This window comes from Mastomys coucha, unplaced genomic scaffold (assembly GCF_008632895.1).
Source record: "Mastomys coucha isolate ucsf_1 unplaced genomic scaffold, UCSF_Mcou_1 pScaffold22, whole genome shotgun sequence".
In the NCBI taxonomy this organism is placed as follows: Eukaryota; Metazoa; Chordata; class Mammalia; order Rodentia; family Muridae; genus Mastomys; species Mastomys coucha.
The window spans coordinates 202,679,972-202,693,574 of record NW_022196905.1 but is presented as its reverse complement, the minus strand read 5'-3'; the positions used below and the strand labels follow the sequence as shown (position 1 = coordinate 202,693,574).

At 30.9% G+C, this 13,603-nt stretch overlaps 1 protein-coding gene across 4 annotated transcripts in view; it reads right to left on the bottom strand.

Moving 5' to 3' along the window:
* Positions 1–215: 215 nt before the first annotated feature.
* The window catches only part of Spock3 (SPARC (osteonectin), cwcv and kazal like domains proteoglycan 3), a 355,249-nt gene continuing 341,861 nt past the window's right edge, over positions 216–13,603 (bottom strand). For all 4 annotated transcript variants that reach the window (XM_031339932.1, XM_031339934.1, XM_031339933.1 and 1 more), the window contains 4 exons: positions 10,753–10,974; positions 7,643–7,705; positions 4,250–4,387; positions 216–2,035 (listed from right to left, as the gene is read on the bottom strand). In XM_031339932.1, the coding sequence (XP_031195792.1) occupies positions 1,866–2,035; positions 4,250–4,387; positions 7,643–7,705; positions 10,753–10,974 (593 nt within the window). In that variant the 3' untranslated portion in view covers positions 216–1,865. The remainder of the gene's footprint in view (positions 2,036–4,249; positions 4,388–7,642; positions 7,706–10,752; positions 10,975–13,603) is intronic.

The window sequence follows — 13,603 nt, the reverse complement described above, 5'->3', positions numbered from 1 at the left end:
CTTAACTTTAAGACTATTGTATTAAGTTAAATATCTGTATGTAATTTGCTTTATATTCTTTTTTGATAATCTCAAGTTTTTATGATTTTTGATTTATGATTTTATATACATTTTTCAATAAACAAAGTTATTCAGTCATTCTTTGATTTCATTTTTACTATATAAATCTATTTTAAAAATATGACCCAAATAAAATTTAAAATGCTATTGTTTTGGAAAGAAAAGTATTTATTTCTCAATATTTTGACAAGTAAACAGATTAAAATAAACCAACAAAGATAATCTTACTGTACTCAAGACACTAACAACCCAGGTTTACAAACTAAAAAATAAACTCAGAAATATTTCTTGGATCTGTTGTGGTATGTTATTTTGCATAAAGGACAAATTAAAAACTTTTCATGCTATTATATATATCCCAGAAAACCATTAAGGAACTGTTTACTTTGGTTACAAGATTCTTTATTTTGTAAACTATACATAAACAGTAAAAAAAGAAAATGCATTATAGCTTAAATATTATGTAAGTTCAACATTAAAGTTTTTATTTAGTGTATATAAATTAAATGGCAAGAGTTCACCAAATTTGTGTTCTTATGAATAATATTCCAGGAAATCTGTAAATTCACTCTTGAAGTGAAAGATATCAATGTGTAAAATTCAACAAGTTTTCCCACTTCTATTATGAGCACAAAACTATTGGTCTGATATACCCAAAGGTGGTGGTATGTCAAAATGTCTACATAATTAATTTACATGCTAACTGATGTACAGTGAATAAAGTAACTTTTGTTACAGTTAATCTTAAATGCTACTCTTCACAATAATTATAAACAAGTCCATATGGGATTATGTAACAATAGAAAAAAAGAAACAAACATATTCCATTTTTCTTCATTTCAGCAGTATTTTAATAGTAATAATTTGTTAATCATGTGTGCCTAGTCTCCTATACTGATACTCATGCTAACTCTTTCTATTTCTATTTCTGCAAGGCACCATACAGCACAGTTTCTAATTTCAGTACCACTAACAAAAATGACATAATTCCAAAATCAAATGCAAAATTTTATAGTAAATGAAAACTGAGAATTCATATTTCCAAATTTGATCTTGGGACAAATAAAATATATTTTAGGGAAAAAGTGGTTGAAATGTGTCTGTTTCTCTTTCTAATTGAAATTCTACACATGATTATTACTCAGAAAGAGAAAAATCTAGAAATGATATGCAATGTCATTTAAATTAAAAAATAGGAAGAAAGACTACATTTTTAACTTTCAGAACCCAAACTTTCCCATACTTTGCATTGCATATAATATCTAATCATACCCATAATAACTTCAAGATTGAAAAGATGACCACTTTATCTTACCATGAGTCATTTTCCTTAATATACCAACCATAAGTTTTGGGAAGATTCCAAAATTTAATTGAAGTAAACATCATGAGTTAATTGATGAAATAATTGCGGTTCAGGTCATTAGTTATCTACTATAAATTTAACTTAGACAATCTGTTATAAAAGCAACACAAATGATCCCAAGCACACATTCATTGTTATTTTGTTTGTGGAACAATTACATAGTATTTTCTATTGAGATTTTTGTTATAGTAATCTTTACAACTTTCTAGGCTGCAACCCATATGTGTTTTCTTTTTTTCTAAGGCATATGAAAACTGAAATTAAATAATTCTAATTTAACATAAAGTTCTATGATTTTAGCTTCAATATTTGAAATAATTATACAAAATATATGTCAGGTTTAGAATCACTTTGTTTAGGGATAACAAGGAAATTCTCAATATGCTATTATTTTGTAAATATTAAAAATGTAGAATTTATTGACATTAGCTGTCACTGATCAAATATATCCATCATGGTCATCCCCATCATCATCATCATCCCCTTCATCTTCATCATCATCTTCAATATCATCCTTGTCATTCATAATGTCATCTTCTTCACCTTCATCATCAGTCCATTCACGAAAATCTCCACTTGCGAAATCTCCAGATATCTCAAAGTCTATAGCTATAAAAGCAAGCACCATATTTACTTGAGTATATAGTGAAATGATTTCTGAGTTATATAAAAATAATAAAAATGGAAAAGGTTGAAAAAATCGTATTTGCTGTTTATCTCAATGAAGATAAGAGGAAAATCCATTCTTGAGAAGCTTGTTCTAAGTGAAAGCTCTCTCTTGTTAAAATGTGTATGCTCAAAGCACTGTACTGTGTAAGAATTCTAGTATAGTAAATTTGATCTTAGCCCAAGTTTTGTAGAATATCACATCAGAATAATAATCTAATATATTATTTAAATTATTCCTACAAGCATATGAAGTGAAACAATTGCTTAGCAAAATCTATACTTCCTTAATTTTAAAATCAAATATATATGTAACTTTATATTAAAGGGTAACTTTACAAGCATTATTCTTTTAGTGACTTTGAGACTGAATAGTGTCTGTGGTAATTTCATTATTCCTTCGATACCTTTAGTTAGTAATTTTTTTCTAGGATATGTGTAATTTAAACATATAACTACAGAAGAATGTCCAAACAGTTGCAAAGACTGTATATTGAATTTGGAGGGAAGGGTGCATGATCCAAAGAACATAAAAAAATCTCTAGAAGATACAAGAAGCACGGACATTATTTTTTTCTCAAATGCCTCTAGAAATAGCAATAGTTTGCTAAGTGATGCATAGTTTAGTGAGATGTGTTGGAATGTGTAAGACATAATTGAATGGTGATAAACTTGTGTTGATTAAGCCAACAGCTTAGTGGATTTATTTTTGCCTGTTACTAGAGCAGCAAAAAATTAATATTCATATTAACTTAGAATTAAATATTAATATTTTGAGATAACAATTCACACATCTCTCATCATAACTGTAATAAGTATTTAGTCCTCAAATTATACTGTATTTTTATTCTTAATTCTTATAAATCCTGTTAATGTATTTAGGTGGTTGTAAATTGGTTGCTTTCACAACATAATGAAACTGCCAATTTATGTGAAGAATAAAGTTCTTAAATTCTATATTCATATATATTATAAGTTTTAACATTATAAGGAGTAAACTTTCACAAAAATTTTTACTCACTTATTGAAATCTTTTGCATATAATTTTCTTTGGTAGGATAAAAATTGAAGTAATTTATCCATTACTGATATGACAGGTAGAAGAAGCTATTGACTATGTAAGGATTTTAAGATAGACATTATAAAGGCATGTTCTCTGGTTATTAAAGACTTATTGCTGTTGTTGGCAATACCCCCACAAAAAATCAGGAATGTAAAATTACATAAGATTATGTATTATTGTTTCCTATATATTTCTTCTTAAGTAATCTTTGTTGATAATAATCCTAAAAATTACATGAGAGGCAAGTCATCACTAAGTACTTATTTTTCATTATGTTTTTTGATATTGTTGAAAAGAAAACCCATTGGATCTGCTTTATGAGATTGTATTAATTAATTACTTCTCTCTTTGCCTTGACCAAATACCTGGTAAACATGAAGATATTTGGTGACGTTTAATTGGAGCTAAATTTTAAAGCATATAGTCTATTCTAAAAGGGGAGCATGGTAGCTGGGGTGACAAGAACAGCTGGAAAAATGCAAGAAGATTTTGAACTTATGGCATGTGCATCTTACATGGCAATCCAAAAAGGAGAAATCCACACCAAACTTAGATGGGCTCAAAACCTACAAAGTTCACTAGACTCCATATTACAAAGACTCCATAAACTCAGAACTAGCTTCATAATTTGGGGAACAAATTCTTCAATATAATACTATGATACAGATGGTTTGCATTCAACCCATCATTGGAGTGTGGGTGTACTGTAACTAATAAGTTTTTATAGTTTTATAGATAATTATATGTTTAACACAAACATTATTTGAATCTTGGTTTCTAGGAATTATTTTTGAAGTAAATTGAAACATTTAAAGTACATATGATAATAATTTTTTATATAGATCTTTTTAGAAAGACATAAAATATATGTTCACAAAGTATTAGAACATCAACTATAACTGAAAATATATATATATGTTGTTTTTTATAGTTAAACATAAAGGGAAGAGTAATGTTTTATTCTGTTTTGTTGGAATTTGCAGAGTTGAAATTGTATTTTGTTTGAGTACAGACATGCTTTATAGCATCTCATTAATGAAAGTGTCTTCTTATGACAGACATTTTTGAGTTAAAGAACTGGAACTTTCTCTTACCACAATCTGCAACTCCATTTATTCTTGATCCTACAACTTCATTTCCATATCTGTCAACACACCAGCACTGCCCTACACTGCCATGGCATTGAGTTGGTTTGTAGTAACCATCTTCATCACAGAGTGGAATGTACTGTCCTGTGAAATACATGGTTATACACACAAATACAAAAGTAATTTATTAATAAGCTATATTTTTAGGCAATCTTTGTGCATTAATGTCCTAAAGAATCAAAACCTGACTGGCTCTATGGTTATATTAACTATTTCAGAACACTTAGCACAGCATACAGTACTCTCAACTGTATCATTATTAACCATTTCCAGTTTCATTTTCCAAAATTTATATTCACATACTACAAAATTATTCCATACCAAGCTGTTTCTTTACAATATAGTTTGTTACATTGCTTACGTCCATTGGAATCCTTCTCCATTATACCATCTTTTATTTCAAAGTTTAAATATGACTCACAGTACAAAGGCCTTCCTACACACACACACTCATGTATGTGTGTGTGTGTGTGAGTGTGTGTGTGTGAATTTCCCTGTGTGTATTGTCATTATATATTGTGTTAACACTCTTCTGTAATATCTTCTCTGTTTGAAAATATTTAGATTATTTTAGTTTTCACTGTCATATCAACCTCCCCTCTTGAGCCGAAACTCTTGTTAATGAATGCTGGAAAGACAGATACTCTTATTGGTAGAACATAATACAGTCCACAGTATACATGCAATGATGAATATTTAGTCATTTAAGAGTTTAATTCTTCAAAACTGTTCCTGACTAATACTCCAATGTAAGATACATCTTCCATACGATCAGGTGTTTTCTTTTTTTCTTCTGCTTATTCATTTACATGAGCATAATCATCATGTTTTTTTAAGTTAATGCATATCTAATATATATACATAAACTATGAATATTATTTCCTGTTTCTAACTTTAGGATAATTTTATATCCTAAAAAGCTTTATATGTCTAATAAATACATGATATGTTCTATTCAAACATAATTTACCAGAAAACTGTGAACTCACATAGACAAATAATGCCAATTTAGATAATATTTGAGTTTAAGTTGCAGACTGAAGGCCATCGAATAAAAAAAATCGTTGTAGTTTTTAAATATTTAAATTATTATTGTTTGAAAAAATATGTTACAATCACTTTTGTGGCAGGATATTTAAAAGGGAATTCTAGTTATTATAGCAGTTTCCCTTCTGATATGAATGCAAACTGATCTGCACATTGGAACAATGAATCTTTACCCTGATAGAACAGCTGGCCAAATTATGGATCATGATTGTACCATAATCAGAAAGAACATTTAGGATAGCCAGTGTTAAAATATCTATGTTCCTATATTATAAAAGAAGAGTAAGGAAACTCTTCTCACATGGTAATTAAATTTAATTTTTAAAATAAGTTCAAATAGGAGAAGAATAGGTTCTAGCATGACTGGACCTTTATCAACTCTAAAATGTTTATTCAAAGATAATAATTTCTTTATGGTATGATGTAAAACTTTGGGTTACATAAACATTCTCATGCATCAATATATTATTTCCAACCATGATTTATATCATTACAAGCACTGGTCACAGTTTAAGAAAAAAATTTACCCATTACTTATTATAGTCTTCACTTTTCCACATAAATCATTTTATGACAAATGACTTAATTGTTTTAAAGATGAATCCTGGGGTAAGAATTCTTTAACAATTTGAAAAATAAAATAAAATCACTAAGTTTTGACACAGAGAGAGTGCTTGGAAAGATGAATGGTATTTGGAAACTTTTTGTGGAACTTTGTGCAGTGGAAACTCTCTGGAATCTACTAGTATAACCCTGGTGAAGTTTCTTAGCAAGGAAGGATATGTAGCCCCAACCAGCAATCCTCTATATTTAGGCAAGGATCCCAGCAGCAGCACTGGGACAGGGACATTAATCCAGCCACAAAACCTTTGACCTTCAATTAGTTCATGCTGCCTTTTAGATGTGCTGGGATAATGGTGGCAAAGAACTTGTGGGAGTGGCCAATCAATTGTCTGGTCCAACTTGAGACATATACCATGAGAGTTATCCCACACATGGCCTAACCTTGGTGGACATGAATCAGAGGCTGTATAGCACAGAGTCCCAGGATAGAAACATGACTAGACAAAAAAAAAAAAGTCGAGATATTCTTAAGATATTCTGCTGTATTTATAAATTGCTGCCTAGCCAAACTTCATCATAGGGTCATCATCCAGCAACTGATGGGACCTGATAGGAGACCCACAGCCAGAATAATAGGCAGAGCCAAGAGAACCATGAAGAAGAGGGGGAAGAAAAGATTTCAGGAGCCAGAAGGGTAGGCACCGTGAAAATATGACCAGCAGAATCAACTAAGCAGGGCTCTCAGATACTGAAGTATCAATCTTGTCTGAGTCTGAGCTAGGTCCTCCGAATGTACAATTTGGTTCTATAGGTTGGTGTTCCTGTGGGACTCCTAAAAGTGGTACAGGAGTATATCTCTGACTCTTTTGCCTGTGCTTGGGACCCTTTTCTCTATATTGGGTTGCTTAGTCCAGCCTTCATACAAGGATTTGTGCCTAGAATTTTTTTTAATTTGTTGTGCTTTGTTAGGTTTAAATCACTGAGAAACCTGCTCCTTTTTTTAATGGAAAAAAGAGAAAAAGTGGATCTGGAGGAGAGGTGAAGTGGAGTGGGGCACTGGAAAGAGTAGAGGGAGGGGAAACTATGTTTGGAATATATTTGAAATGTTGATATATATTTAGAATATATTGATATGTATAAAATATATTAATATAAATTATAATATATACAAATATTAATAATAAAATATTGATATATGGCATATCATATATGAAACATGGGCTATAATATATGAAATCTATCTATCATCTATCTATCTGTCTACCTGCTATCATGTGTATCAATATTTACTTACTAAAAGCTACATTTGCAAACTTACTTATGAAAAACCACAAAAATCCTGCTCAGATTTCTCTGTTAGAATACTTTCACTACATGTATGCAATCAGTTGATATAAATTTCATATAGGGAGTCACATCAATTCTCAAATGTTTAATGCACAAATAGACACTTCTGCCGATTCTTACATTTAGTATTGCTTAAATCTATTTTATACTTAAAAACTTTCAAAATATGAACATGATATTAGAGCAGTAAAACTGATATTATATTCTTCAAATGCTGAGGTGATAAAAGTAAGTTCAATGGCTTTCAAAAAGTTCATAAATTCTGCTGATGAACTTTAATGCACTCTGTCTTTGTTGGATTAGTATTGATTTTATGTTGCTGTTTCCCTGGGGTTATTTATATAAGCAATAAAACTTTCAGAAGAATGAGCTGTGACTCACCTAGGAGCTTCTTTATCCCTTGTCGCTTCTGAATGTTGCTGAGCTCGGTGTGGCAAGGCGGATCTGCAAGGACATTAAATACAGTACTTCAAGGATGCTTAAAGCAAACAGTGCACCTTTAAGCCATCAGCCTCAAGCAAGTCTTTTCATCACAGTAAGACTCATGCCATCCATCTGCAGTCATGGTTTCATGTGGATACATGCGTGTGGATTGATCATGATAGACATGCACAGAAATATCTACTTACAGATACACAACAGAATATATCAATTTTGCTATTTCTAGCTATGGTAGAACTTTCTGATATTTATTGGAATGACTGAAATTTGATGAAAAACAAAAATAACATAGTTATAGATGATAGAATATACTTTCTTTTATACTTCTGTCACATAAATCCAGTTGATTGCTGACCAACAAAATAACTCATTTCCCTTTCATTTAACATAGGTCATAGGATAATAGAAAAATGATTTTTCATTATAAAACATTATATGCAAAAGATATTGCTTTTCCCCAGCAATGTTGAACATTTATCCATTATTTTATTGTAAAATGTTACTATTATATCTTGGTCTTTCTAGTTTCCAAAAAGGCTTCAAATGTGTAACTTACTTTTAGAAAATAATAATATAAATTTTTATGTCATGTTTCAAAAAAACCTAGAGTACTAAAGCCAATTTCTAAGTATATATTATGTGCATTGTATTTACAATCAATGATTTAAATGAACACATGTATAGATAATTTGAATATTCTACATGGGTAGTTTAATGCAATGTATATTATTAAAATTTAATGTTAAAATACTTGTTCAAATGCTAAATGAATGTAATCAGAAAAAATGTACAATTTTTGTCTCTGAGATAAATTGAGACATAAAATAATAATAGCTGTCAAAGGACACTAAAATATCAGAATAATTCTTATTCTTATTCACTTCATGGTCCCAAGAGGAAGGGAAAATATAAAATACAATTGATATAACTTAAGATTTTTTACTATGACAATTGCAAAATAATTCAACTTTTAAAAGGCATAGTAGAAAGAAAGAAAAAATAATGTGCATAAGGTGTATATGATCTATGTCAGTATATGAGGCCAAAAACATTATATCAAACAAAGTAAAAAGTGAAAAAAAGTAATTTTATTTTAGAAGCTAACTAACTACTTGCTGATAGTTCATCTTTAAATTGATACATTTTAACTTTTCCTTAAAATAAAGAATATATATCAAAATATACTGATATATCCCTAATAATTTTTCTCTCATTATCTTACTGCCATGGCATTAGTCAAGCTTTCCAATTTTATTAAAAGGACTTCTTTAATGTGCTATAAAGAAAAATTGATTTCTTTTATCTTAACTGCAATGAAATTTAGAATAGTACTTGTACTCAAAATCCTAGCCATGTTTGAATTTGTTTTTAAAAATACTTTTATCTTTCAAACTAAACTTTTACTAATTTAAATTCAAACATACTTTCATACAACTTTAAATATTCCTTTCCCTACTTTTGGACCATCATATCCACCATTCATCCTCAGGCTCAATGAACTCAGCTTTGTTGAATACATGTATGTTCATGTGTGAGTATTTTTCAATGTTCATTAATAAACATGAAAGATATAACAAATAACAAAACTAAAATGGCAAATGTTAAATATAGAAAACTGTGAATGAGCACATTTTAATGATAATATACTTGAATTTAGTATCTTACTCTTTAAAGTGCACTAGCTATCAATAGCTATAATGTCATTTGAGGGAGTGTCTCATTACATAAAATGCATATGCAATCAAGTCAGTAATGTGTATTCATAAATGTGTGCAGTTTAAAATATTTAATGAAGCAATTCAATTTTACATTTTTGGCTCATTTCATCAAAAATAGATTTTTCATTAAAGAAAATAATTTTGGATTATGGATTTCTTGCTCCTAGATCCTTTGAGAATCTCCCAACTTCTCCAGTCACCCAAATTCTTTTTTACTTTTAAATGTACAGATAGATAAGGCCACCTCTCAGCTAAACTTGTATTAGATTCACTTCTTATCAATGTGCAGGCAATTATTTCCTCCCCTAATTTTTGAACTATTACTAAATGAACATGATTGAGTCAAAAAGCAATTTTTATAATTTCACATGAAATTATAAAATGTGTGATAATAATGGCTCTGGTTTGAATAACTTGTCCACTCTTTATGCTCTCACCAAGTTCTGGAAGTACTTCAGTACGAGCTCTACCCTATCGACCTCATTTCCAGTTTATTCCACTAGCACTCTCATAACAGTTCCTTAGTTTTCCACATATTTGACACAATGTGAGGATGGTTAGGTACTTTTCTCTGCAGGCATTGAATATATAACATTGATTCTGGAAGTACGATCCTAAATTTAAAGTTCATTTTTATCTCAATTAGACTTGGAGGCATTGGAAGGGGGTATCTGGGAGGGGTTGAAAAGGAGGGGGATAAAGGATACGTGATATGACTCCATTTTAATTAAAATGCATAACTTACTTTAAAAGGTGTACAAAGAACACAACTGCTTTTTCCTTTGTCTCACTTCTTGCAGAGTTTTATAATACTCTCTCACTAGCAAATTTTTAACAAGTTAAAAACTACTTTGGAAAGATTGAAAGAATAAGTGATTTTGAAAATAAAATGAGTAAAAATAACTTACAGTGAATGCACGGTTCATGCAATTCATTTAATAAGATCACAAAATGGAACATTAAGACTCCACAGTATAGTGATAAAAACCCCATTTATTTTACACTGTGGGCAAAGCAGATAGCAAATTAATTTCAATGATTACTTTTAATATCAATGTTCTCATATCTCTGTGTGCTGCTTGCTGGTTCATAATGGGTACTATAATGAAATACATTAATATAAAATATTAATTACTATTTTCCATCTTATTTAGAATATTTGTATCTTTAATACAATATAGTGCCTATTTGTTCTTTCATTAAACATTCAAATTAGAAAAAGTACTAAAATGAGTGAAGCATTGGATAGTATTAATATTTTCTATTATGAGGGAAAAGATAAAATTTGAAATACAGGCCAACTAATCCCGTCACAGAAGCCTTGTCTTTTACCTTGCTGTCTCTGGAAGCAATAGCACCATTCATTGTTAGATATCAAACTGTCCTTGTACGTGTCACAAGAATTGAAGAACGCCTTGGTGCACTGCTCATTGTTATCAAGGTATATGCTCCCAAGCTCTGACTGGTCCAATAGCAGGTCATAGTTTGTATCAAGTCTATTAAACATCCAGCCAAGTGAATCCTTGCAAATTGGCAAAATGCTGGTATCAAATCCTACAGGCAAAGAGAACAGAATTAGCTCATATGCTAGATAACATCATCAGAAAGTACAGAAAATTAACAAAGTGTGGGAGAGCACAGGAACAGTACTGGGTAGTCAGAAAAGCAAAACTTTTTAACTTCGACTGGAAAGTTTTTCATCATTCACTAGCTATAAAAATATCTATCTCCAGTTACGAGGATTAATTAACCAGACAACATCTGTTCCTAATCAGTCAATATTCAATGGAATGTGGTATTGCAATTATATACTATTTATGCTAGTCATTGTTAAATCTTCTCAGATACTTACTACATCATCATAAATTGCAATGTATTATTGAATAACAAAAGCTGCTAAAACTCATTTCCATATGAATAAATGAAGAATACTATTTCTACACAGGCATTACTGATGTACACTACATAATAGTTTTCATGTTGTCCTGTGTTGGTAAATACTATCTGGAATGTAGTATTATACACAAAACTGTTAACAAAAGAATGAAGAACTATGATGCAATATTACTCATTCTGACTTCAGCTCTTCTTGTGGTGATTCTTTAAAATTCCAAATGTGCTACAATGGGTGGCAGTGGGGTGTGTTGAAGGATAGTTGGGCTCATAAAATGGCAGGACTGAGTTGTATAAGAGCTATCTGCTGTTACACATGGGTCATCTATTAACCTCACTAAAGCAACGAGTACTATATTTTATAGAATGCCACCAATGATTTGAATCATTAAAATATTACCCACAAATATACAAAGACATAGTTCCTCCAACTAGAGTTAGGATGTGAGCCCTTGCTTGTATGAGACATGAAATACCATAGAAGAGAATAAAAAGCCAATTAAGGTTTTTCATGAGCTATTAATGGCTGACAAGGACTACCACAAAAGTAAGTAACTTATGGAATCCAACTGAAGTTCATTCCCTTTGATGGACATTTTCCTGCAGGCTCAGGGAAAGATCCCAAGGTAGACATGGTGTGAAAATAGGCAGAAATGGAAAATTGAGAATCAGAGATGATTTGGGAAAAATAATAAAGGTATATCCACCTACCTGCCTTTTATATCTTATAGAATGCCTTAATTTCCTAAAAATTGAGATAAATAAATACCATACCCCTCTACTTCACCCAGAAAACAGGTGAAAAAACTTAACATAATTATTTTGCTAGGAAAAAGTAGGAAGAATATCTTGAGTAATGAGCCATAAAGCTCAGAACACTGAGCAGGGCCATGGTCTCGAAAGGAAAGAAAACTGGGGAGGAAGGAGATAGCAAAAAAACACAGAGAAGTTGAGAACCATTGCTGTACAGTCTTATTAGTATCAGTAGTAAGTAGTATTATTAGTATTATTGTTAATAGTAGTATTTAAATAGACAAAATTAGCAGGGAATATATGGGGTAGAAGAAATGACTTAGGGAAGATATCTCCAACTAATGAACTTCACCTAACCACAAAAAAGAAACAATAGAACACAAACCATGACAGATACCAACTGGTGAAATCTCTAGTAAAATCTTGAGACATTATAATTAAATTTACTTTAAACAAATGAAGAGAAGAAACTTTTTTTTACAGGAGCTAGGTGCAATGTCCATGTTCTATAAAGAGCAGTTCTATGTCTATGGGCCACAACCTCCACAGTGGTCACATATCAGATATCCTGCATATGAGATGTTTGAATTAGGTTTCATAATAGTAGCAAAATTAGAGCTATAAAGTAGCAATGAAGTAAAATATGATTAGAGGTCACCACAGCTTGAGAGACTGCATCAAAGAGTTACTCCATTCAAGGTCCATACCTAAACATAATAAAAGCAACATACAGCAAACCAATAGCCAACATCAAACTTGAAGCAATCACACTAAAATAAGGGACAAGACAAGGTTTTTCACACTCTCCATATCTATTCAATATAGTACTTGATCACTTAGGCAAAAAAGGAGATCAAAGGGATACAAAGTGAAAAGGAGGAAGTCAAAATATCACAATTTTCAGATGATATGAAAGTATAATTAAGTGACCCCCCAAAAATCCATGAGCGAACTCCTACATCTGAGAAACAACTTCAGCAAAGTGGCTGGATATAAAATTAACTCAAACAAATCAGTAACTTTCCTCTACTCAAAGGATAAATGGGTTGAGAAAGAAATTAGGGAAATAGCACCTTTCACAATAGTCACAAAAAATATAAAATGTCTTAGTGTGACTCTAACCAAGCAAGTGAAAGACCTGTATGACAAGAACTTTAAGTCCCTAAAGAAAGATCTCCCATACTTTTGGATCAGCAGGATTAACATGGTAAAAGTGGCCATTTACCAAAGGCAATCTACAGATTCAATGCAATACCTAACAAAATCCCAACTAAATTCTTCACAGGGATAGAAAGAGCAATTCTCAAATTAATCTTGAATAACAAAAGACCAAGGATAGCAAAAACTGTTCTCAAAAATAAAAGAACTTCTGTGGGAATCACCATCTCTGGTCTCAAGCTGTATTACAGAGCAATAGTGATAAAAACTGAATGGTATTGGTACAGGGACAGGTAGGTAGATGAGTGGAATAGACTTAAAAGACACAGAAATGAACCAACATACTTATGGTTACTTAATCTTTTTCAAAGAAGCCAAA